The sequence below is a fragment of the Ahaetulla prasina genome, chromosome 4, assembly GCF_028640845.1.
Source record: "Ahaetulla prasina isolate Xishuangbanna chromosome 4, ASM2864084v1, whole genome shotgun sequence".
Taxonomy (NCBI): Eukaryota; Metazoa; Chordata; class Lepidosauria; order Squamata; family Colubridae; genus Ahaetulla; species Ahaetulla prasina.
The window spans coordinates 88233728-88257363 of NC_080542.1; the positions used below are offsets into that span (position 1 = coordinate 88233728).

Consider the following 23636-nt stretch of genomic DNA (forward strand, 5'->3'; position numbering starts at 1 on the left):
TTAAAGAATCAGTTGAAACAAAGAAAAAAAGTTTGTCTTTTTAAAAGGGTAGAAGTCAGGAAATCAAAAATACTTGCAATCCAATAGTTGTTCACTCGTGCTCATTCCGTCTGCTTATAGAAATCCATAAAGATAAGACAATTAGCAGAGATGGACACTTTCTTCTTTTCCTGCTTTTGCAGGAGCGCATTGAAGTCGGAGCTTATGGCAGGATGATTTATGGGACTCGACCCTCAGGGCTCTGTTTAATAAAAAACAAAGCCCCTGGGGAGATCTACCACCACACCCCCGCAGCTCTTATCTTTTCCCTTTCATCCAGGGAAAGAGATTAAAGCCAGCTTTTCCTGGCTTTTACGATGTTCAGTACGGAGCCCCTTAATTAGGAACTCAGCGAAGAAGGTGGCACCACCGGAAGTCCGAGCATGATGCTACATATTTTCATGTATGGTGGACTTGTAAGAAAATTAAGTCTTTCTGGATAAGAATTTGGTGGATTATGCAGAATGTTTTGAAGAAGAAGATAAAGTTCCTACCACAATTTTTCCTTTTGGGAATAACAACAGACTGTACAGTGATTGAGACTAAATTGATTTTGAACTTAATAACACCAGCAAGACTGTTGATTGGACAATATTGGAAGAAAAAAGAATTACCCCCAATAGAAGAATGGATATGGAAAGTTTCCAATTTGGCTGAGATGGCTAAAATCTCAGCCTTCTTGAAAGACAGTACTCAAGAAAAATATCTAAACGAATGGAAGAATTGGACTGATTATATTCAAAATAGATATCAGATTAAGAAATTTCAGATTGCCTTTGACTGAAGGATGTTGTTTTTTATTTTAATGGAAGAAGTCAGGTTATGTGAGAGAGAAGGATTATAATTGTGTTAGATTTTAAAAATTTAATGTATGACTGTTTATTGAACTATACCTTGTGTTTGCTCCGGAAAGTTGGGGGGAGGAGGAGGGGGGTTTTGGAGGGAGGGGGGAAGGAGGGGGAATTTAATTGTTGTAAAACTTTTTCAATAACATTAAAAAAAAACAGAGAACAATCAACAAGTGCCAATAGATACACATTGGCACAAAAATTCCAAACTTCTCAGGTGGATCACAGATATGAACTTTTAGTGACTGGAATAGAATAATTGGATCATGCTGGATAACAAAGTGAAAATGTTACACCAATTTATGATTGCTGTGAAAAACGCAAATTCTACACACTCATTTTATAGGAAATTGAAAGGAAAATAGCTAAAATGGTCTTACGTATGATATGTATTGCTATATATGTGCGTCAGACAGTGAGATGGACAGCATATAAATTTCATAAATAAATTAAAGGTCTCTGGTAAAACTGAATTTGAAATACTGTATAATATGCAGTTCTGGTGAATAAACTTAAAAGAAAATATTGGGTGCAAAGAAAGTCAACCAAAATGATTATAGAGATAAAGCAGATGGTCTGTGAGGAAAGAGTACAGCAACTGGAGATTTTTAGTTTAGCGTACAATTTAGAAGTACTTATACAGACAGCTTCCTCCTTGACAGATTCTGAGTTATGTGAGTTTGATCTGGCCCTAATAGATGGTACTATTGTTTTAGTTTTATTTCTAATGCTTTTTATGTCATTCAAAGCAGTTTCTAAAATGTCATTCTAAAACTCTTATAAAGTATTTAAAAATGTGTTTAATTTGCATATACTATATACTGTATATGCAAGATATAAACTACATGAAACTCTGTTCATCTTAGACAAAAAAGATCTCATAACTTGTTAATAAAATTCAGTAGATACTTCTAGCCATTTTTAAAATCATTTCTTAAATTAATTATGAAAAAAAATCCCAGTGGAACTGTTTTTTTGTTTTTTTTTATAAAAGTTTTTATTTTTCCAAAACAACAACAAAAAAAAACATTCTCATCGAACAATTACAATGTGCTGAAGGGGTGTTTACATATCTTCTTGTACAATCTCCACTTAAACATCTCTTTCATATAAATTCCATATTTCATAATATTGCTTATCTTCTTGATCTCTAATTTCAAATGTCAATTTACTCATCTCTGCATATTCCATCATCTTCCTAATTATTTCATCGTGCAAAGGTAATTTCTCATTTTTCCAGTTTTTTGCAAACACAATTCTGGTTGCTGTAATAATATTCACAATCAAATATTTTACATCTCTAGTATATATCTCAGGAATAATTCCCAACAGAAAGTCTTCTGGCTTAAAATCTATGTTTCCAGTGGAACTGTTTTTAATGATTAAGATAAAAAAAATAACAAACAAACAAATAAATGTGAATGTCTAAACTGTTGGCTGAAGTGCTTTCTTATACTTTGTCTTCCTTCAATGGAGGTGCTAGGTGAGATAACTGAAACTATTATCCAATAACTGGAGCTATTTATCTATTTTCTGAAACCAAATAGGGAGAGAATACCAGCCAGTGAGAGCTAGTCCCATGCTCTTGTACTACACAAAGTAGTACAAAGGATTACCTGTACATAGTGTAGTACAGGTAGTCCTTGACTTACAACCACAATTGAACACAAAATTTATGTTGTTATGTGAAAAATATATTAAATGAACTTTGCCCCATTTTATGACTTTTCCTGCCAAATTTTTCATATTTCATAATAACAAGAGTTGGAACGGACCTTGGAGGTCTTCTAATCCAACCCCCTGCCCAGGCAGGAAACCCTACACCATTTCAGACAAATGGTTATCCAACATTTTCTTTAAAATTTCCAGTGTTGGTGCATTCACAACTTCTGCAGGCAAGTTGTTCCACTTATTAATTGTTCTAACTGTCAGGAAATTTCTCCTTAGTTCTAAGTTGCTTCTTTCCTTGATTAGTTTCCACCTAGTGCTTCTTGTTCTACCCTCAGGTGCTTTGGAGAATAGTTTGACTTCCTCTTCTTTGTGACAACCCCTGAGATATTGGAACACTGCTATCATGTCTCCCCTAGTCCTCCTTTTCATTAAACTAGACAAGCCCAATTCCTGCAACCATTCTTCATATGTTTTAGCCTCCAGTCCCCTAATCATCTTCGTTGCTCTTCTCTGCACACTTTCTAGAGTCTCAACATCTTTTTTACATCATGGCGACCAAAACTGAATGCAATATTCCAAGTGTGGCCTTACCAAGTGGTATTAACACTTCACCTGATCTTGATTCTATCCCTCTGTTTATGCAGCTCAGAACTGTGTTGACTTTTTTGGCAGCTGCTGCACACTGCTGGCTCATATCTAAATGGTTGTCCACTAGGACTCCAAGATCCCTCTCACAATTACTATTATTGAGCAAGGTACCACATAAATGGTACCTGTGCGTTTTGGTTTTTTTGCCTAAATGTAGAACCTTACTTTTTTCACTGTTGAATTTCATTTTGTTAGATAGCGCCCAATGTTCTAGTCTATCAAGATCCTTCTGAATCTTAAGCCTATCTTCTGGAGCGTTGGCTATTCCTGCCAGCTTGGTGTCATCTGCAAATTTGATGAGTTCCCCATCTATCTTCTTGTCCAAGTCACTGATGAAGATGTTGAAGAGTACTGGGCCTAAAACAGAGCCTTGGGGTACTCCACTGCATATTTCCCTCCATGTGGATGTAGTTCCATTGAAGACTACACGTTGAGTGCGGTTGGTCAGCCAGTTACGAATCCATTTGGTGGTGGTGCTGTCTAACCCACATTTTTCTACTTTATCTAGTAGTAGGTTTGAATTAGTTGTAGTTGTTGAATAAGTAATCTCGTTATTAAGTGAATCTGGCTTCCCCATTGGCTTTGCTTGTCAGAAGGTTGCAAAATGTGATCACATGACCCGGGACACTGCAACATCATAAATATGAACCAGATGCCAAGCTTCTGAATTTTGATCAGATAACCATGGGATGCTGCAAAGAATGTAACTGTGAAAAATGGTCATGTCACTTTATTCAGTGCTGTTATAACTTTGAATGGTCACTAAATAAACTGTTGTAAGTCAAGAATTACCTGCATAGTATGGTGAGCACAGGAAACAAACAAAGAAGCAGGACAACTATAGAACTAACAAAGAAACAAAAACTGCAGGACTCAAACAGAAATCAATCCTTCTTTCCTAATTCCCAAATTGGTCTATATATCCCTTAACTTTAGTTGTCTGTCTGTCTGTCTGTCTGTCCGTCCGTCCGTCCGTCCGTCCGTCCGTCCGTCCGTCCATCCATCCATCCATCCATCCATCCATCCATCCATCCATCCATCCATCCATCCATCCATCCATCTATCTATCTATCTATCTATCTATCTATCTATCTATCTATCTATCTAAAAATCATGGATATCAATCAAATTGCCAAATTATACATTCAATAAAAGCTTTCTGACAAAGTATAATTTTTTTTTCATGAGTAGTATATTTTGGGAAGTCACACCACACAATTTTTTCCCTCTATGCAAGCTTTATCTATATATATAAAAGCGAAATATAACTCATGCATTACTATGAAATCTCCTGAACCGTAAAGTCTACAAATTGACATTTTGCACATATGTTTCTCTTGCTTCTACATGCTCGCTAAGAAAGGATTTTTCGAAATGACCATCAGATCATTAGTATTTCTTATATTAACACACTCTGATGCTAAGGAGTTAAGACGTTCTACTCCCCCTCCCCACCTGAAAAGAACTCTGTTCCAACTGCTTAGGTGTGGATGTGGCCAGCATGTGACTCATCTGGCCTGCGGGCTGGGAGTTTAGACAGTCTATTACACCTCCCCATCTGAAAAACACTCTGATGCTAATAAGTTAGACTGAGGGAGAGAAGGGGATAAGATAGGAGAGGCCTCTGTGGAGCAAGCCTGAGGGAGAGAAGGGGATAGAAGAGGAGAGGATCAGTGGGGCCAGCCTGAGGGAGAAGGGGGATAGGAGAGTCTTCTGTGGAGCAAGCCTGAGGGAGAGAAGAGGATAAGATAGGAGAGGCCTCTGTGGGGCAAGCCTGAGGCGGAGAAGGGGATAGGAGAGGCTTCTGTGAGGCAAGCCTAAGGGAAAGAAGGGGAGAAGAGAGGCCGATCATAACTACTCATTAATTTTCGAACTATAAGAGTCGATTTATCAAGCCCAATCACATAGTTTTGAAGTGGAGCACGGGTATCGAGCTAGTATGCAAATATTTATATATGACTGACAATTTCTAAAAAAGATTTACCTTTTCATCTTAATATTTATTATCATGGTAATACAACAATACCTTGGAAATGTTGAGGAACTAAATGGTGGGAATATAAATTCTAAATACATAAACAATGTCAACATATAAATAATATGGGATGAAATATACAGGAGCTACATGGGCTGAATGAGGTCACAAGTAGGTATTATGTTATTACAATTAGTAAAATAGCAGATAATAGTTTCTTTCTATATAGAAATGCAGGTACTCCTTGACTTATAACAGTTCAATTAGTGACCATTCAAAGTTACAATGGCACTGAAGAAAGTGTCTTACAACCATCTTGAATGAGAAGTGAAACATTTTCAAAGAAAAAGCAGAAAGTCCAGTTACCTCTTGAAAAAGCATCTTTGGGACAATCAGGACCTGGATGACTGAGAATCTCCATTAACATATCTTACATATGTTAACCAATTTCATTGTATACATGATGTACAATGACAATAAAGGCTATACTATATTATGATCATTTTTCACACTTATGACTGTTGCAGCATATGTACAGTAATGTGATTTACATTCAGATGCTTGACAATTGACTCACATTTATGACAGTTGCCATGTCCCAGAGTCATGTGATCTTACGACAAGCAAAGAAATAAGATTCACATAACCAGTGTGTTACTAATTTAAGAACTGCAGTGACTCACTTAACAAATGTGGCAAGAAAAATGGAGCAAACTCACTTAATAAATTTCTCATTTAGCAACATAAATTTTGGGCTTAGTTGTGGTTGTAAGTTGAGGACTATCTGTACATGACATAGCCATCATGTTCTGAGATCTAATAGGAGCTGAAATAGCATACATGCAGCACCATATAAATTCTATATCAATATTACAATATAGAAAAAAAATTTCAGATGTATTTTTAATGATTGTCATAAAAGAGGAGGCATTCTTTGGGAGAAATGATACAACTGGATCGAAAATTGAAAAAAGGGAAAATAGTAGATTTAGTAAAAACGTATAGAGTACAGGTGAATACTAGTGTGATGATATGTAAATAGTCATAGTTATGCACAAGAGTTGAATAAGAATTGTTTAATTGTAAAAACTCAATTAAAAAATTAAAAAAGAGGAGGCATTCCTGAAAACAATAGTTGGAATGTTTTAGCAAAATGGATCTTGAGCTAAAATAACTCAGGATTTTCAGCAATCCATGTGACAATTCCTAGCTTTTTACCAGTTTTGCTAAATGACACAATATTTTCTTAAATTCAAAAATAAATATTAGTGGAAGATTTTCGGAAGCATTTAATATTCAAGCAGAAATAACACTGTATCTTTTCCTTCCCTCAATGTAATTTAGTTCAACTGCAAAAAAGAGTAATTTGAACATTAAAGAGATTGAAGGTCACTTTTGTTAAAAACTGCTGTGCCATCTTAGAAATGTCAGCTTTACTATTGTACAGAACTTTGGCTCCATCAAATGGTAGAGTGCTAAACTGCAGGTTTCTGTAAGCAGAAAAGTGTTTGCCTAAGTTAATGTTGATTTTTGGCAATTGCCTGGTCTACAATCTATAGTTTTCTTGACAATATTAGAATGAATGAGTTGGAAGGGACTTTGGAGGTCTTCTAGTCCAGCCCCTTGCTAAAGTAGGAAAACCTATACTATTTCAGATAAGTGACTGTCTAGACTGAATGTTTTCAGATTTGGTTTGCCTTTAGGGCTGAGAGAGAAAGATTGGTCAATGGTCACCCAGTTGGCTTTGTATCTAAACAAATACTAGAACTCCAAAGTTCCTCAGTTTTCAGCCAGATGCCTTAACTCCTACACCAAACTAGCTCTTTTAGATGCATGAAGAAAACTAGCCGTAAAATTTAAAATTAAAATATACAATTGAAAATGAATGTATAAGGCAATGTTGTTAACGACATCCTTTCTTCAGATTTCTGTGTTTCTTGTTCAGTTTCAATGGGGAATTATATTTTTTGAAATGAGGCAGAACACTTTATATAAACCATGTCTAATTTTATAAATATCTCTATTCTTACATACTGTTTTTTTAAATGTAACTATTCTAGATTGTACTCTTCTCCATAGGGAAATTGAACCAATTTAGCAATAAACTTTGTTGTATTTTTCTTAAACTTTTCCAACTTTACAATATAATTAATGAACTGTATCAATTGGAAGAATATATGGCATTCTAAGAGAAACATGCATAATAGATTTAGATAAAAGCACAAGATCTGGCAATTTATTTTTATCTTTTTTTCTAAGGCAGTCCTCAACTTACAATTACAATTGAGCCCAAAATTTCTGTTGCTAAGTGAAACATTTGTTACGTGAGTTTTACCTTATTTTATGACTTTTCTTGCCACAGTTGTTAAGTGAATCACTGCAGTTGATAAATTAGTAACACGGTTGTTAAGTGAATCTGGTTTCCCCATTGACTTTGCTTCTCAGAAGGATGCAAAAGATGATCACATGACCCTTGGACTCTGCTACTATAGTAGCAGAGTCCAAGGGTCATGTGATCATCTTTTGCATCCTTCTGAGAAGCAAAGTCAATGGGGAAACCAGATTCACTTAACAACCGTGTTACTAATTTATCAACTGCAGTGATTCACTTGCCAAGCATCTGATTTTGATCATGTGACTGTGGGGATGTTTCAATGGTCATAAGTGTGAAAACAGTCATGTCACTTTTTTAGTGATGTTATAACTTTAAACAGTCATTAAATGAACTGTTGTAAGTCAAGGACTACCTGTATTCCTAAGGGAAAGTTTAGTTTTATAGTCAAGGGTCTCCAACCACTGGCCATGAACCAGTACTAGCCCACGCCTGTTAGAAACTGCTCAGTGCAAGCAAACAAAGCTTCATCAACACATGCGGGATGTAGGCAGCATGTGAAACCATGCACAAACACACACCCGTTCCTGCTGCCCAAAAGGTTGGGGGCTGTTGTTTTTAGTAAATACACAATTGACATTTTCATCACACTAGTCACTTTGACCTTAAGATCTCTTTCTGGGTTACACATCACTACCTCAGAAAACTTTATAGATACATAAATAAATTTTGTTATGTTTGTTTCAAAATAAGCAGAAATAATTTATTTGGGGCTGCAATAATTGCTAAGGAGACACAACAGCTTCTCAAAGTTTATTAGCAGAAAACTGAACTGGTAAGCTACTATGCACTAGTTCAGTAAAGATCAAGCTGAATCATTTTACAATGAATGAACTATGAATAAAAAGGAACGTATTACAGAAGAACATATGCAAAATATGTATAATACTGGAATCATATATGTCCTTATCATGACATAACTATTTTGAAGCAGGTTAGGTTATTTTTGACAAGATGTATTTAAGACGAGATGTGCCAGTTTTACCTGTATGCAAATAATACCTGTGAAAATTGTCTAAATATTGTTTATAAATAAATATTATTACATTCTACCATTTTCGCAGAAGGCAATATTTAAACAAAAATACATATTAGCAGTTTTAAGTCAATTCATTTTAGGCAACACTTACAACTGTTCTTCTTCTTTTGCTTTCTTGTCAGAAACCAGATAAACTGTTCCAAAACTTCCACATCCAAGTTTTTGATAAATATTGTATCTTCCTGCAATCAGTGTTTTTGAGTGGATAGAAATAGGTGTAAATGATGTACCATGCTTAACTGCTTCCTGGAATTTCAGCATTACTCCATAGAATCAAGGTAGCTCAATAATTAATATTGAAACTACAACATTAATAATTTCTTGATCATGAAAGATTATTCACCTGCAAGAGGAAAAAGAATATTCAGTATATTGAAATTTATAACATATTTAATAATATATTTAACTTATTTATTTATTTATTTTATTTTATTATTTGAATTTATATCCCACCCTTCTCTGAAGACTCAGGGCGGCTTACATTGTGTTAAGCAATAGTCTCATCCATTTGTATATTATATACAAAGTCAACTTACTTCTTTTCCATTATATTATTGCAACACTAGTGCAGTAGAAAACCTTACAGAAGCAATTTTCTCTTATTCTCACAAAGTATATCACTAGGGGGGCTGATCGGTCATTTGAAGGGCAGGGGGAAGATGCACACTCTTAACTGTATGCGACATGGTCGGTGTTGGAGGAGGAGAGGCGGAGGATCTGGGGGTGCTGATGCTTTGGCCCTCTGCCCCCACTTCAGGCTGCCCCGGATAAGATCTCCACCACCAAGCTGTTTTGAGGGGGTTGCAGATGGCTTTGTAGTACTCGCTAAGTTGGCTCTTCAGCCACAGAACCCGGCACCTATATAAATTTTCTGAGACTGCAGAAAAGGAGGAGGAGGCACGTGGCTAGAGTGTTGCCTCCATGCATTGCGTTTTCCGACGTTTTCCTCCTCAATTCCCTGATGCAATTTGCAGAATCGCGCATCCTCATGAAAACGCAGCAGTGCGGGTTTTCAGCCAGTTCCAAGCAGCACCCTAATGTGAGAATTCCCGCCGCTGGAAAATGTGATGCACAACCTCCGAAGGGTGGGGGCTGGCAGGTGGGCGGGGCTGCATTTGGTGTATAAGACACACCCAGATTTTCACCCTCTTTTTTGGGGTAAAAAGGATAGAATAGAATAGAATAGAATTTTTATTGGTCAAGTGTGATTGGATACACAAGGAATTTGTCTTGGCGCATATGCTCTCAGTGTACATAAAAGAAAAGATACCTTCATCCTAAAAAGGTGCATCTTATGCACCGAAAAATACGGTATCTGATTATTGCCTAATGTAGGATTTTGAAGTCCTACTATGGCTATATTGCCAAAATGACCTGTTACTGAGATGAAATCATACAATTCAATATTTACTTTTTCAATAGGATTGTTTTATTATTATTTTACCAAGGGGGGTAACATACAAACATTGGGCACACAGTAAGGTGCGGGATAAAGAATATGTTATAAAGAATATAAAGACGCCTAGAGAGCAACTGGAGGGCCAGGCGTTCCGAATCTGACCGAACACTAGTACAGTCTTATGTTCAGGCCTACTTAGTGGCGATAGGGACGGCAAAGCGGGAATGCTTTTCCGCCCTTATCGCATCGGCAGATATCGCATCGGCAGATAACCGCCCAGCCGCCTTGTTTAGGGTGACCCACTCTCTGCTTTTCCAGGGAGCTCGGGAGGACCCCTTGCAAGGACGTGCTGAGGAGTTTGGAATGTATCTGCACGATAAAATCGCTCAGATCCGGGACGGGCTGGACGCTGATTGGGTGGATTTGGGTGGGACGGCGGAGGCAGCTCTTGAGAATATTATTTGGGGGGGAATTCGATTCTGTGACTCCCGAGGACATGGACAGGATACTGAGAGGGCTGAATGCTACCACATGTTTATTGGACCCGTGTCCCTCCTGGTTGGTACTGGCCACACAGGAGGTTACACGAGGCTGGCTTCAGAGAATTGTTAACGCTTCTTTGAAGGAGGGTATCTTCCCCACAGCCTTGAAAGAGGCGGTGGTGAGACCCCTCCTCAAGAAGTTTTCCCTGGATCCAGCTATTTTATCAAACTACCGTCCGGTCTCTAACCTTCATTTTGTGGCGAAGGTTGTTGAGAGTGTTGTGGCACATCAGCTCCCTCGGTACCTGGATGAAACTGTTTATCTAGACCCGTGCCAGTCCGGCTTCCGACCTGGATACAGCACGGAGACGGCTTTGGTCGCGTTGGTTGATGATCTCTGGAGGGCCCAGGACAGGGATTGTTCCTCTATTCTGGTCCTACTTGATCTGTCAGCGGCTTTTGATACCATCGACCATGGTATCTTGCTGCAGCGGTTGGGGAGCCTGGGAGTGGGGGGCACCGTTTTTCGGTGGTTCTCCTCTTATCTCTCCAACCACTTGCAGACAGTGTTGGCGGGGGGACAGAGATTGACCGCGAGGCACCTCACATGTGGGGTGCCGCAGGGGTCGGTTCTCTTGCCCCTCCTGTTCAACATCTATATGAAACCATTGGGGGAGATCATCCGTGGTTTTGGGGTGAGTTGCCAGCTGTACGCTGATGACACTCAACTGTACATTTCCACCCCGGATCACCCCAACAAAGCCCTCAATGTGATGTCCCGGTGCCTTGAAGCCATTCGGGTCTGGATGGGGACGAACAGACTTTGACTCAACCCATCCAAGATGGAGTAGCTGTAGATGCTGGCGTCTCGGTACAGTCAGCTAGTTCCATCGCTGACTGTGGGGGGCGAGTCACTGGCCCCCAGGGAGTTGGTTCGCAGCTTAGGCGTTCTCCTGGATGCACGGCTGTCATTGGAAGAACACTTGACAGCCGTTGCCAGGGGAGCTTTTTATCAGGTTCGCCTGATCCGCCAACTGTGTCCCTTCCTGGACTGGGATTCGTTATGCACGGTCATTCATGCCCTCGTTACCTCCCGCCTGGATTACTGCAATGCTCTCTACATGGGGCTCCCCTTAAAGAGCACCGGGAGACTTCAACTGGTACAGAATGCGGCTGCGCGGGGGATAGAGGGAGTGTCTCGGAGCTTCCATATAACACCTCTCTTATGCAAGCTGCACTGGTTGCCGGTGGTCTTCCACGTGCAATTCAAGGTGTTGGTGATCACCTTTAAAGCACTCCATGGCATAGGACCAGGTTACTTACGGGACCGCCTACTGCCACCAATAGCCTCCCATCGACCTGTGCGCTCCCACAGGGAGGGTCTCCTCGGGGTGCCGTCAGCTAAACAATGTCGGCTGGCGGCCCCCAGGGGAAGAGCCTTCTCTGTTGGGGCACCTACCCTATGGAACGAACTGCTTCTGGGGCTACGCCTTCTTCCGGACCTCCGGGCCTTTAAGCGCGAGCTCAAGATTTTTTTGTTTCAACGAGCAGGGATGGCCTAAGAGTAATTTTTAATTGAGTGGTTTTATTTCTTGTTATTTTAATATTCAGCCTTATGGTTTCAGATTTTTAAATTTCAAATATTGTGTTTTAATTTTTGTATATGTCTTTTTAACTTGGCTCTAAACCGCCCTGAGTCTTCGGAGAAGGGCGGTATAGAAATGTAAATAATAAATAAATAAAATAAATGTTATCTGCAATTATCTTAAGAAACAGAAATTTACTCAAATCTGCTCACTAAATAGAGATGAATTTATTAAGGCAGATTTGCCTAGCATTATTTGTCAGATATCATTGATAATCTGTATTTCCTTCATTTGGGATCATAATTGGTAACCTTCCTATCTTTTGCCATTGCTTCTTTCATCTTATTACTGCACAAATCTATCAAAGAGAATAATTATTATTTCAGTTTCTTTTATTGGTACCCCAAGAAGCCACCCACCAAGAATGGCCTTCTTTATTCAAAGAATTTTTATTTTAAAAAAGCAAGATCTCTAGGATGGCTTGTTTGCTCAACTACCAGTGACTATATGGATATATCCATGAAGTTTTCTTGGCAATTATACAGAAAAGATTTGATGAAAGAAAAGATCTTTTAGAATTTTTTTTCTACTTCCCAATTTAGCCTATAGCTGTGGAGTTTCCTAAAGATCTCTCATTCAAGCAGTAACCAAAGTCTGATCCTGCTTATCTAGATGTTGTCACTTGTTACCTGTCAGGAGACCCAAACAATATCAATCTCCTTCTGTAATCTTTCCATGATTTTCATTGCTTTTTTATGCATATGTTAAAATTACAATATCATTTATACTGGCAGGCACAGACGAGGATCCTAATGAAAGCGAATTGCCTATACCGCCAATAAAACTCCATAGAAGAGGGAACTGTTGAACAAAGAAAATTAGGGATGATTTAGGGTCCTCGAGAATCACTACATATCTAAATATCAAATAAAAGCACTTTGGGATGCGCAGGTCAGAAAAATATGGGATTCAGATTAAATCCATTTACTTTGTCCAGCAGTATCATACCGTACTGAGCGGGACGCGAGGATTATATCCTTCGCGTAGCTTCCCTCTGCCATTCCACACAACCAACACTTGCCTTGTTCTCTTCTCCCAATAAAGTTAGCCTTCTCCCGCTTCCTCAGTGTTTAGGCTTTGTTGCTAGGTGAGGGCGCGCTGCTGTGGAGCAACTATGCTTCCGTATCCTGGCTGAGGAATTCTGGGAATTAAAATTCACTGATCTTTCTCAACGCGGTACTGTAGAGACTGGCGATGACGTAGGTATTGTGGCCCGCCTTATTTGTCGCTAGCGTGGCCGCTTCCTCCATTCTAAAAGCCTAGTTCAAGAACGGTTTGCACGGAGGTACGTTGTCCAGGAGGTTAGTGGTGGCTTCGCCCACCACGGTTCTAGTCAAACGTTCGCCTCTCAGCTTCTTTAGAATTAAGGTGTTCGGTAATCCGGCGCCCAATATGCGTACTGGGTCAAAATGTTTAATTAGAAACATGGGTCAGGCGGGATGCTTCCGATGTTGCTGGGAATGGAATTGCAAGGTTTTCTTTGCTTGCAAGCTTACTAGGCAGCTGGAAATTCAGAATTCCAAGTTCATGCCAAAAAAAAAATTATTGCAAAACTTTAGTCTGTTATGGAGGTGTACTGTAAAAATACAAGAGAATCCGGACAAAAAGCTATGGCTTTCTTAAAGGAGGAACACCAAGAAGGAAGTCTTAATTTCTAGTGTTAAGCAAAGGGCTTCTTCAGAGTTACGACAGTCTTAATTTCCACTTTTGTTTTCAACCCCTGTTCACCCGTCTGTTTTAAAACAGGCACGCGAGACAGAAAGCTAAGGATTGACAGCGTTCATTCAGGGCTTGATTGGCTATTTCCATTGCATGTAGCCCAGACATACAGACACAGATATATTTCAGTTCCTTTAAGAATCAAAAGCTCACAACAGTGACTTATCAACAGGTTGCATTTATTTTAAGAATTGCAATCTGCAATAAGTTTTGATGTGCTGGCAATTGCTTAGGGATGGTTTTTTCAGTCATTTAGAAATTGGATCATGATTTAAACAAAATGCTTTTTCTGAAATTATCTTTGAAAGAACATGGATGGAGTGGTGCTCGAATCAACTAGATTTGACTATATTACAAAGGAGGGGAGCTTGTGATCAATATATATGTAGCACCTAAATTTTATTCATTTATATTCTGCCTTTGTTATTTTTACACATAACTCAAGATGGCAAACTTCCAACACATTTTCCTCCTCCTATTTTGCTCACAACTCTGTGAGATGAATTGGGCTGAGAGAGAATGATTAATCCAGTTGGCTTTCATGAGTAAGGTGGGACTTGAAGTCATGATCTTTTGTTTTTTCACCTGGTGCCTTAAATACTAGGCCAAATTGGCTCACAATGTAAGGCATATTCTTCCCCACTTCCAATTAAAATGGCCTCAACCACTTTTCCAGCAGAGCTCCTTTTAGATGATGCTCCCTTAAGATTGCTATAGGTTGTTTTTTTCCAAGGACAGGGATATATATATCCTTAAGTAAAAATTAAATAGTAAAAAAAAAAAATCTGCAGTGTTGCAGATAATCTAAGAGTCATCAAATTGAAGACTGTCTGTATTGCTTTCTCCTTCATTATAGTTTAACATCGAGTGCATATATGACTATTTGGCAGCCTAAACAGACAGGTTTCTGTTCCAATGAATTTATGAACTAAAATGTAATGTGGGGTAAATAGAGGAGGGATGTGAAGAGTTTATATTTATTTAACCTTGCTACGGATGTAATTACAGTAGAATATGGGAACTACTATTTATAGCATATGGCAGTAGACAACACTGGCTTCCCAAAGTAATTCTAAAAACTGATGTCATAATATTTTGCTTTTGGAATAAAAAGCCATGGAAATTGCTTGTACAGGAGCTCTAGATCAAAGTACTTCCCCCCCTGGTAATTGATACATACAATAAACTGTCAGTTTAACATCTAATGAAGGGGTGTCTGTTAGACCCAAAAGTCCATTAAAGGAAAATGGGATTTTAGTCATATATAAAATGGTGAATGGAATTTTTCACTAACCTAAAATGTCATTCAAGAAAACATGCAAAAAAAAGTGCATTTTTAATTTTGAAACATTGAGATTTTAAAAATATTTTTTGAGCCATTTACCCTGTTCTTCTCAAACTGACTAGGGAAATCTGGAAATCATGAGGCTCTGGGATTGCCACAAACCCAGACACTGCTAAGCATGCTTGAGGAAGCATTTATATTTCTAGCCTGAAGCATTAGCTTCCTAATAGCCTCATGAAATTTTGCATTAAGATGGTTGCCAAAACAGTTTTGCAGTGGTAATGGGAACAGAAAGGACTGACTCTGTTGGGCTCATTTTGAGGTAATTAGAAGAATGATAGAACCTTATTTCAGAAAGGGGCCAACTTTATAATTTGATTATTTTTTGAAGCTCAGTAGGTTACTCTCCAAATGAATACATTTCAATTGGCTTTATTCTTACAGCAACAAGTCCATCATGCGTATGAATTTTAGTCTCTAATACAATTGCTTTCTCATGTTGTTCAAATACTTTTAACTGCAGTATCAAATAATTAATCAATGTTGGTCAATTAATTCCACACCTTCTGCTTTTTCTTTGAAAGATTCTTTTTTTTTTTCTTTTAACAGGTACACTCCAGCTAATAAGAATGGGCATTCATGGTCTAACGAGTTATATAGGGGAACATAGTGAGTTCTTTGTTGATCTGCAGCTGAGAAGCACAGATGTAATAATTGATGGAAATAATTTATATCATCGCCTTTATTTTGATTCAAATCTGGATATTCGGCATGGTGGGGATTATGATTCCTTTACAGATATCACACATCAGTTTTTTCAGTCATTGGCTGTGTGCCACATAAAGCCATATGTTGTATTGGATGGAGGTAATGATGCATCTAATAAAAAATTTGCAACTTTAAAGGAACGAGCTCAGGAAAAGATCCAGGCAGCCCATTCTCTTTCTCATGGTGGTGGGGGGAGTGTATTGCCTTTGCTTGTCAGAGAGGTCTTCAAGCAGATTCTAATGGAACTACAAGTGCCTTTTGTACAGTCATTTTCAGAGGCAGACAGAGATATTGCATCTCTAGCCAATCACTTGAGTTGCCCTGTGTTAACTTTAGATAGTGATTTTTGCATTTTTGACCTCCAATCAGGCTATTGTCCTCTAAATTATTTTCAGTGGAGAAATCTTTGTAAATGCAAAGACTCAAAAGAATGCTACATCCCAACACGGTGTTTCTCATTAGAAAGATTTTGTAGACATTTTAACAATATGAACAAAACCCTGCTGCCTCTTTTTGCAGTAATGAGTGGCAATGACTACATAAATCTGCCAGCTATGGAAGTGTTCTTTAGTAAAATACAGCTTCCTATAGAGAAATCCCAGCGAAAGAGAAGAAAGCATGACCGCATTCAGGGACTGCTGAACTGGTTATCTCATTTTGCTGATCTTTCTGAGGCAATGGAAAATGTATTGAAGTATTTTAAAAAGCATGAAAAAGAAGACATACGACAGCTTCTCTCTTCTTTCATGGGAGAATATGAACCATCTAATGTCAATCTCAAAGATTTTTTCCAGAGTGGTTTGTATGAATCTGAGGAAGTGAAGAAATTACAATTACCACAGTGGATTGCAACACACTTAATTAAAGGACATCTAGCACCATTTGTTAGTGATGCTCTTAAATTAAGAAGAACAATCCTTCCTGTTCAGGTGGAGAATATGCAGAGAAATAGTGCGCATTCCATAACTCTGCCAGTTAGACAAATTATCTATTGGTTACTGTTGAACATTTCACCAAGTTCCCTTAGTCCCTCTTTGAACAAAGAGCCAACTTCATTTTCTCCTGTCTTCTATGAATTTGATAGACTCCAAAAATCACTCAAGAAATCATCTGTTTGTGTAGCAGAATTGGCACAGAAATTTCCAGACAGTCGGTTGGCTACATTAAATGAGGTAAATATCAAAATGATGTGCTTAAACATTTCCAATGCAGAAAACATATGAAACATACTGGGCAGATTGATAACAACCACTTTTGAAATCATTTTTCAAAGTTAGATTTTTACCTCTATAATTGAAGATACATATTGAAAAGCATGAACAATCCTGATATTTAAGAATGCTGATGCTTAATGCCCTGAGAGATAGCAATCAGTTCTCTGGACTATGATTCTTTTTTTCTATCTATGGCTAGCAAAATAATATACGCTTATGCTTTTCATATAAATTACACAACTTTTCAAAATATCTTCTACATTAAAGAAACTAGGGAAAAATATTTGCCATGGTTGCAGAACATTTCTTAGTGTAAAATTGAATGTTCTTGCAAAAATTGTCATCTAAAAAGAGTCATGTACTGTAATTAATGGATATGTTAAATAAATGATATACCGTATATACTCGAATATAAGCCGATCCGAGTATAAGCCGAGGTCCCCAATTTTACCCCAAAAACTGGGGTAAACTGGGGACTCGAGTATAAGCCGAGGGTGGGAAATGAGGCACCTACCGGTTGGGGAAACCCTCCCTCCCTCAGCTGAGAAGGCTGGCGGCTCCCTCGCCCCGCCCTCTCACTGCACCGGCAGGGCTTCCCCGCGCCGTCCGGTAAAATGTGAAAAAAAACAAAAAACAAAAACTCGAGTATAAGCCGTATATACTCGAGTATAAGCCGAGGGGCTTAAAAAAAAAACAAAACTCGAGTATAAGCCGTATAGACCCGAGTATAAGCCGAGGGGACGTTTTTCAGCACAAAAAACGTGCTGAAAAACTCGGCTTATACTCGAGTATATACGGTAATCAAGAATGTTTCAGTAACCCATGAGAAAGGATTTCCATTAAAACGTCTTTTTCTTGATTTCTCTAAATAGTTTTCTTATAAATCCTTGACTGGAAAGGACAAAATTTATAAAGAGATATCTGTGATAGTATTTTACAATAAAAAAGAAAAAATCTTGTGGGACATCAAAGACTAAAGCTTTATTAAAGTAGCTCTCAATACATTTAATCAGAAGTACAGAGGGAATTGGAGAGAAGAACTCTTTGTGGTTCAGCAGATGGGGTATACAAAGACAACTGTTTTTTTTTGGAGGGGGGATTACAGAAATGAAAATTTTCAATAAAAATACTTAACAGTTTTTGCACTATGTTATTTTTGCCATTTTTTTGGTACCAAAACTTTATGGGAGTCCAGCATTCCATAAATGCCAATGAATCTATTCTGTGACTTATTGTCCTGATAAATAAGCATATTTACATTTTTTAAAAGAAGAGATGGGAAGATTGAAACAGTGACTTTGAAAATAATTTGTAATTGATATCTACACTCCAAAATTTATACAGAAGTCCCCTTTAACTATTGCTGATAACTGAACAATGCAGCAGAATTCCTTATGGAATATGTATGACATAAAAGATAGCAATATTTGGGGTGGGGGAAGAGATTGAGGGTAATTTACTAAGACAGAATGTTTATTATTGTTAATAATTTTCTTAACTCCCCAAAATAGGTGAAATGGAAGAACTAATCATATACAAGTATTAATATTTCTGTAAAGAACCTTACTTTGAACTTGTAGATCCACTGAATAAAATTATAAATAAGTTTAAAATTAAAATTACTTAGGAAACAGTATTTTTCATGAAAGCTTTATCGTTTATTTGTAGGCACCCATTGCAGAGCGTCTTCTATTTTTTTTCGAGACGTTCGGAGTATCAGCCTGTATCCTTGAACCAGTTCCTTGTTTGCTGCAGCTCACTATTGCTGTAACCTGTTACTGGGCCCAGTTTTCAGAACCCAAAGTGACACTACAGCACATCAAGGCTTTACTTCTTGGAATAATATTTGGGGAATTAGATAAAATGTTGCACATTCCAGGTAGGTTTAGAGGGGATCAGGTTTAGTTGACACATGGATTTTTCCAGCTATTTCAGCCAAAGGCAATAGTTCATTTGATTCAATTTTGTTGGTATTTGATATATTTTAAGTAAAATTATGAAATGCATGTCAAGAGGCTTTGTATTATGTAAGCAACTTCATATTAAAATACATCATAAGAAGTTGGGCAAAACATTTAAATGTTATAAATATCCAGTCCAACTTTTCCTAAGTGATTACTGTTATAGAAATTATAAATTATTCTTCCAAATAATATTCTATTTTACTGCTCCTATTTTTGTTTTTAATCATGCTCAGTTTACACCCCGGAGCATGCAGAAACATTCTTTCTGATCCAGATTAGCCAGTCCTATTTCAGGATATCCAGTATTGTGGGCTAATCATGTGAGACATCGATAACAGTGTGGTACGGTGAGGAATTGCAGGCTAGAAGCCAGCTGACTAAAAGAAATGTTTTTACTTACTCTCCAAATGAAAATATAGAAATCATTTAACATCTAATTTAACATCTAATATTTAAAGCTGATGTAAGAATACTGGAGAATTTGATGTTTGTATCATGCATCTCATTAGAATTATTAATTCTAAAGTATACCTCCACTTTGTAGGATGTGGACAACAGTATATTGTACGGGTGTCAAACTCGTGGCCTGCAGGCCAGATGCATTACGCGCTGGCCATGCCCACCCCCAGTTTAATGGAGGGCAAAAAGTTGCGAAACGTCACATGACGATGATGTGACGACGTGAGTTTGACACCCCAGGTATATTGGCTTGTAAGTAATCAGTAAATTTGTCTACTAATTTCCCTAGAATATGCTTGTAAAAAAACAAAACTTGGGTTGCAATTGTAGCATAATGGCTGAAGTGCCAAAATTAATCAGTATTATATCTTTAACATTTAGAAAGAAGTGTAAACATGATATGGGTACTACTAAGGCTGGTAACCTGGTCCTATGTCTTACCATGAAGCATTATGTGATAGCCTTCATTAACCAAAACTGTGATGGGTAGTGGAAATCAGTATATACTGACCGTCTAGTAATAGTAACAACCATAAGAGATGTTTATGGTGATTTAGGTCATAGGTGTATCAAGATTTTTTTTATTTTGAAAAAGCTACTGGACTGTTTTTTTGAGGGAAAAAAAAGACATTTCGGTTCCTATCCTGAAATACAACTGGTGAAGCTTCCAGGATAGGAAGCAAAATGTCTTGTATTTCCTCAAAAATCAGTCGAGTTGCTTTTTCAAAAAAACAAAACAAAAAAAGAACCACTTTTGATGTAACCATAAAAGATGTAAATTTGTGAAATTAAAAGGAAGGGAGATGATATATCCCATAAATGAAAGTCTGATCTGCAATTGAGTTGATGACATGTATATTTATTTAATTTTTGTATCATGGTTCTTAGTCCATGTGTGCATTAATATCTGTGTGCATGTTGCCAACTTAACAGAAGAAGTAGCAGATAAGAGAAAAACTCATTGATACTACAGTTGGGTGTAGTAAGTATATATATTTGTATAGCAAATGGATTCTTTTCACAGCCATCCTGGAAAAAACTGTTTTGAGAAGGATTTTAAAGATTACAGGATATTATATAAGCTGTTCATGAAAAAAATAAGGATTAGCTAAGTAACTATTTTTCAGTAAAACTTATCAACAGTAAAAAAAACCAACAACTTTTCCAAACTTCCTTTGTTTTTGTAACACTATTCCAACATAAGGAGAGGTATCCAAATTTAAGATAGTAAATAAGGAAGAGCTATAATTTTGATATTCTAAAAATTTAGAAACTTTGGTATCAATTCTTACTTAGTATGCATTCAGAAAATAAAATAATTCAGTGTTCAGGAAATGTTTTTTTCTTTCAATCTAGATCCTGAAACACCACATGCTGAGGTCAATAAAATTGTACATGACCAATTTTTGAAATGGAAAGAAAAGAAATCCCCAAAAGATTATTTGGAATTAGATGTTGCACACAATTTCTGCCAATGGCAGTGCTGCCTGCAAGTAGGATTGTATCTCAACCAGCTGCTTTGTAGACCTCTCCCTGAGCCAGATCTCACACGGTAGGTATCCCCAAGAGATCATATTGTAGTGATTATTTTAAAGGATGCTCCTCTAATTTCAACACAATACTAGATTCTGCATATAAAAATGTTATTCAGAGGTTCAGACTTTTTCCAAAAGTATAGTTGTAATTAATTGCACATTTGTGGCATTGTACTGTTTCTGTACTTTTCAGGCTGATGAGCGGTATTGAATTAATAACTTCTAGCAGCAACAATACTTTCTATGATTACAAAGCCAAAAATGCTATTATATAAAGCTAAATCTTTTCAGTAGCAAATTTGAAGAAAACAGTATAAATAATTGAATTAAAAATACAGTATACAACTACTGTGGAGTCCTTGGTGCTCTCTGAGCTTGTTTGTTTGCGTGCAGATGTTTTATTACTTGACTAAGTAATAGCATCAGTTTCTCTGATGTTAGGTAATGAAATGTTTGCAAGCAAAAATGCAGATACGCTCAGAGTGCCAATGACTCCATAGTTCAGCCCTGAGCTATAGATATTTGCTTCTATTTTCTAGCACCACTACTTGCCAACAGTATCATTTTCTGATTTGTATCTATCGCTAGTAGCATTTGTTAAGCTAGTAGCATTTGTTCAGCTTTCTCCTTTTTTCAAAGATTGTTCATGTTTTGCTTTTGGGAAATCCATGATAATGAACATATTTTTAAACAACCTATTTTCTATCTAGTCTTATATAATGCCATTATGAGCAACTGTTCAAGATTAAACATACAAGCATGCTTCCATATCTTATTTACAGATTTGCATTAAAAGTTTCAGAATGTCAAGAGTAAATGTGAAACACAATGGCTTGCTTCAATTCAAATAGTTGGCCATACCCCATTCTGGTGCCATGGTTTAGTTTTTTAATTCCAGAAAGCTTTTTATGGTGCTTATTTCTTACCTAGATGTAATGGAATTTTCCTACAGAAATTTTAAAGTATGGGAGACAAGTCTCATTCTAAAATGTAGAATAATCCTCATAAGAACAGTATCTTTAGTTCTTTTTTTGAAACCTGCCCTAAAAACAGGCCACTCTATTCTCCATCTCCCAATGGTTGATGCTACTGAATAGGGATATTCAATACTCACTGATTTGGGATACATTTATAAAATTCTGTTTTCGCTGTCATTATGGGATATTGAGTGTAGATTAATGAGAAAAAAATATTTCGACTGTAGAATCAGGCTGCAGCACAACAAAATTGACAAAATGAAGGGGGTACTGAATACTTTGTGAATGCACTGTAGCATTTTCCCAAACAAGGATTCCCAAACAACATTTTAATTAGTGTTTATATAAAACCCAGTTAGGGCACAGCAACTTCAAAGATCTTGGAAAGCTAAAACTAGCAAATATGGCTAATTGTGGAATGGAACACCAATAGGAAATTCCAGAACTGAAGATCGATTTGGAAAGTGTGAATCATCTCAGAAAAAAGCAGTAATAAGTCACTTCCATATTATATAAAACAAAGCTTTAGTTCACCTTAATGCAAGAGAGTTTAGTTCTAAAACAAATCTGAAAAGGCGTTTGTTTGATTGATTGATTGATTGATTGGGTGTGGTTTTAACACATAGCTCCAAGTTCTCCTATACAAAACCACTTTTCTTTTTCATCTTTGACAGGCTTTATAATGGGACCCTTGTCCATAGGTTGTATCATCAGCTTAAATCCAGTTCCATACCAGAGAACCTCCTCAGTACATCCCCAAAGATCTACAAGCTTTACTGCAGCATGGTACAGATAGTCAAAGATTCAACACCACCAGGTTTCTTTCAGAAGAAGTCAAAATCACAAAGGAAAAAGGATAAGAAAATTGTTAATAAATTGCCAGAGACAAGAGTAAGAACTATGATGGACACTTTACCTTTCTGTAGTACTAACAGATTTGCAACACTGGCAATAGAGAACTGAAAGTTCAGTATTCCAGACTGGTTGTTGATATTTTTCTGTCTTTGGGTTTGAGAAGTTATTTCTCAAAAAAATTAAGGAAGTAATGCTATTACAATGGATTTATTCCTTTGATAGTTAAGGAACATGAAAAATTGCTGAATTGTTTCTAATAATGGATAAATTTTCAGAAGATATTTAAAAACTAATCTTACTTTGGAAATGTTTCTGAAAGATATTTCAAAGATGCCTACCTATTGTGCCATCTTTTTCATTGTTTTGTTGTATGCATTTATACATTTAAGGAAATTATGTACCTTATTTATGTTGTAATAATACTGTAGATATTTTGATTTATTATTTTTTTTTTGCTCTACATATCTTGTAAATCTTATTGAATTGTAAGACTACAATGGGATATATTAATGAAGAAATAAAGAAAAAAGCAGAACCATTGCAAAAGAGACACCTTAGTCCAGGAGTGTGAGGAAAATTGAGGAAGAGATTGAAAGCAACTCTGTCATAATCACATAATCACATAAATTGATCTGAAGAACTATTTTGACAGACTCTCAAGACTGTTACATTACCCTACTAGCAGTAAAGCTCTTTTCAGAAATCCAAGTGATACTTGTTT

The 23636-nt window shown here is 37.1% G+C and overlaps 2 protein-coding genes across 6 annotated transcripts in view; one reads left to right on the plus strand and one right to left on the minus strand.

Moving 5' to 3' along the window:
• Nucleotides 1–13262, minus strand: part of NEK11 (NIMA related kinase 11) — a 290895-nt gene extending 277633 nt beyond the window's left edge. For 4 of the 5 annotated variants that reach the window (XR_009155188.1, XM_058184182.1, XM_058184186.1 and 1 more), the window contains exons 1-2: nucleotides 13161–13262; nucleotides 8704–8955 (exon numbers count right to left, since the gene is read on the minus strand). Coding sequence is in view for 4 of the 5 variants with exons in the window: in XM_058184182.1 (XP_058040165.1) it covers nucleotides 8704–8873 (170 nt within the window). In the remaining variant the exon portion in view is untranslated. Of the gene's footprint in view, nucleotides 1–8703; nucleotides 8956–13087 lie in introns of all 5 variants that reach the window. The other variant, XM_058184183.1, reaches the window with a different exon arrangement.
• A 50-nt stretch (nucleotides 13263–13312) lies between these two features.
• On the plus strand, nucleotides 13313–23140 carry ASTE1 (asteroid homolog 1). The gene is made up of 5 exons (XM_058184181.1): nucleotides 13313–13424; nucleotides 15753–17083; nucleotides 18794–19004; nucleotides 20905–21100; nucleotides 22735–23140. The coding sequence occupies exons 2-5, from the start codon at nucleotides 15773–15775 to the stop codon at nucleotides 23021–23023; spliced, it is 2007 nt and encodes a 668-aa protein (XP_058040164.1). The 5' UTR covers nucleotides 13313–13424; nucleotides 15753–15772; the 3' UTR covers nucleotides 23024–23140.
• Nucleotides 23141–23636: the final 496 nt, after the last annotated feature.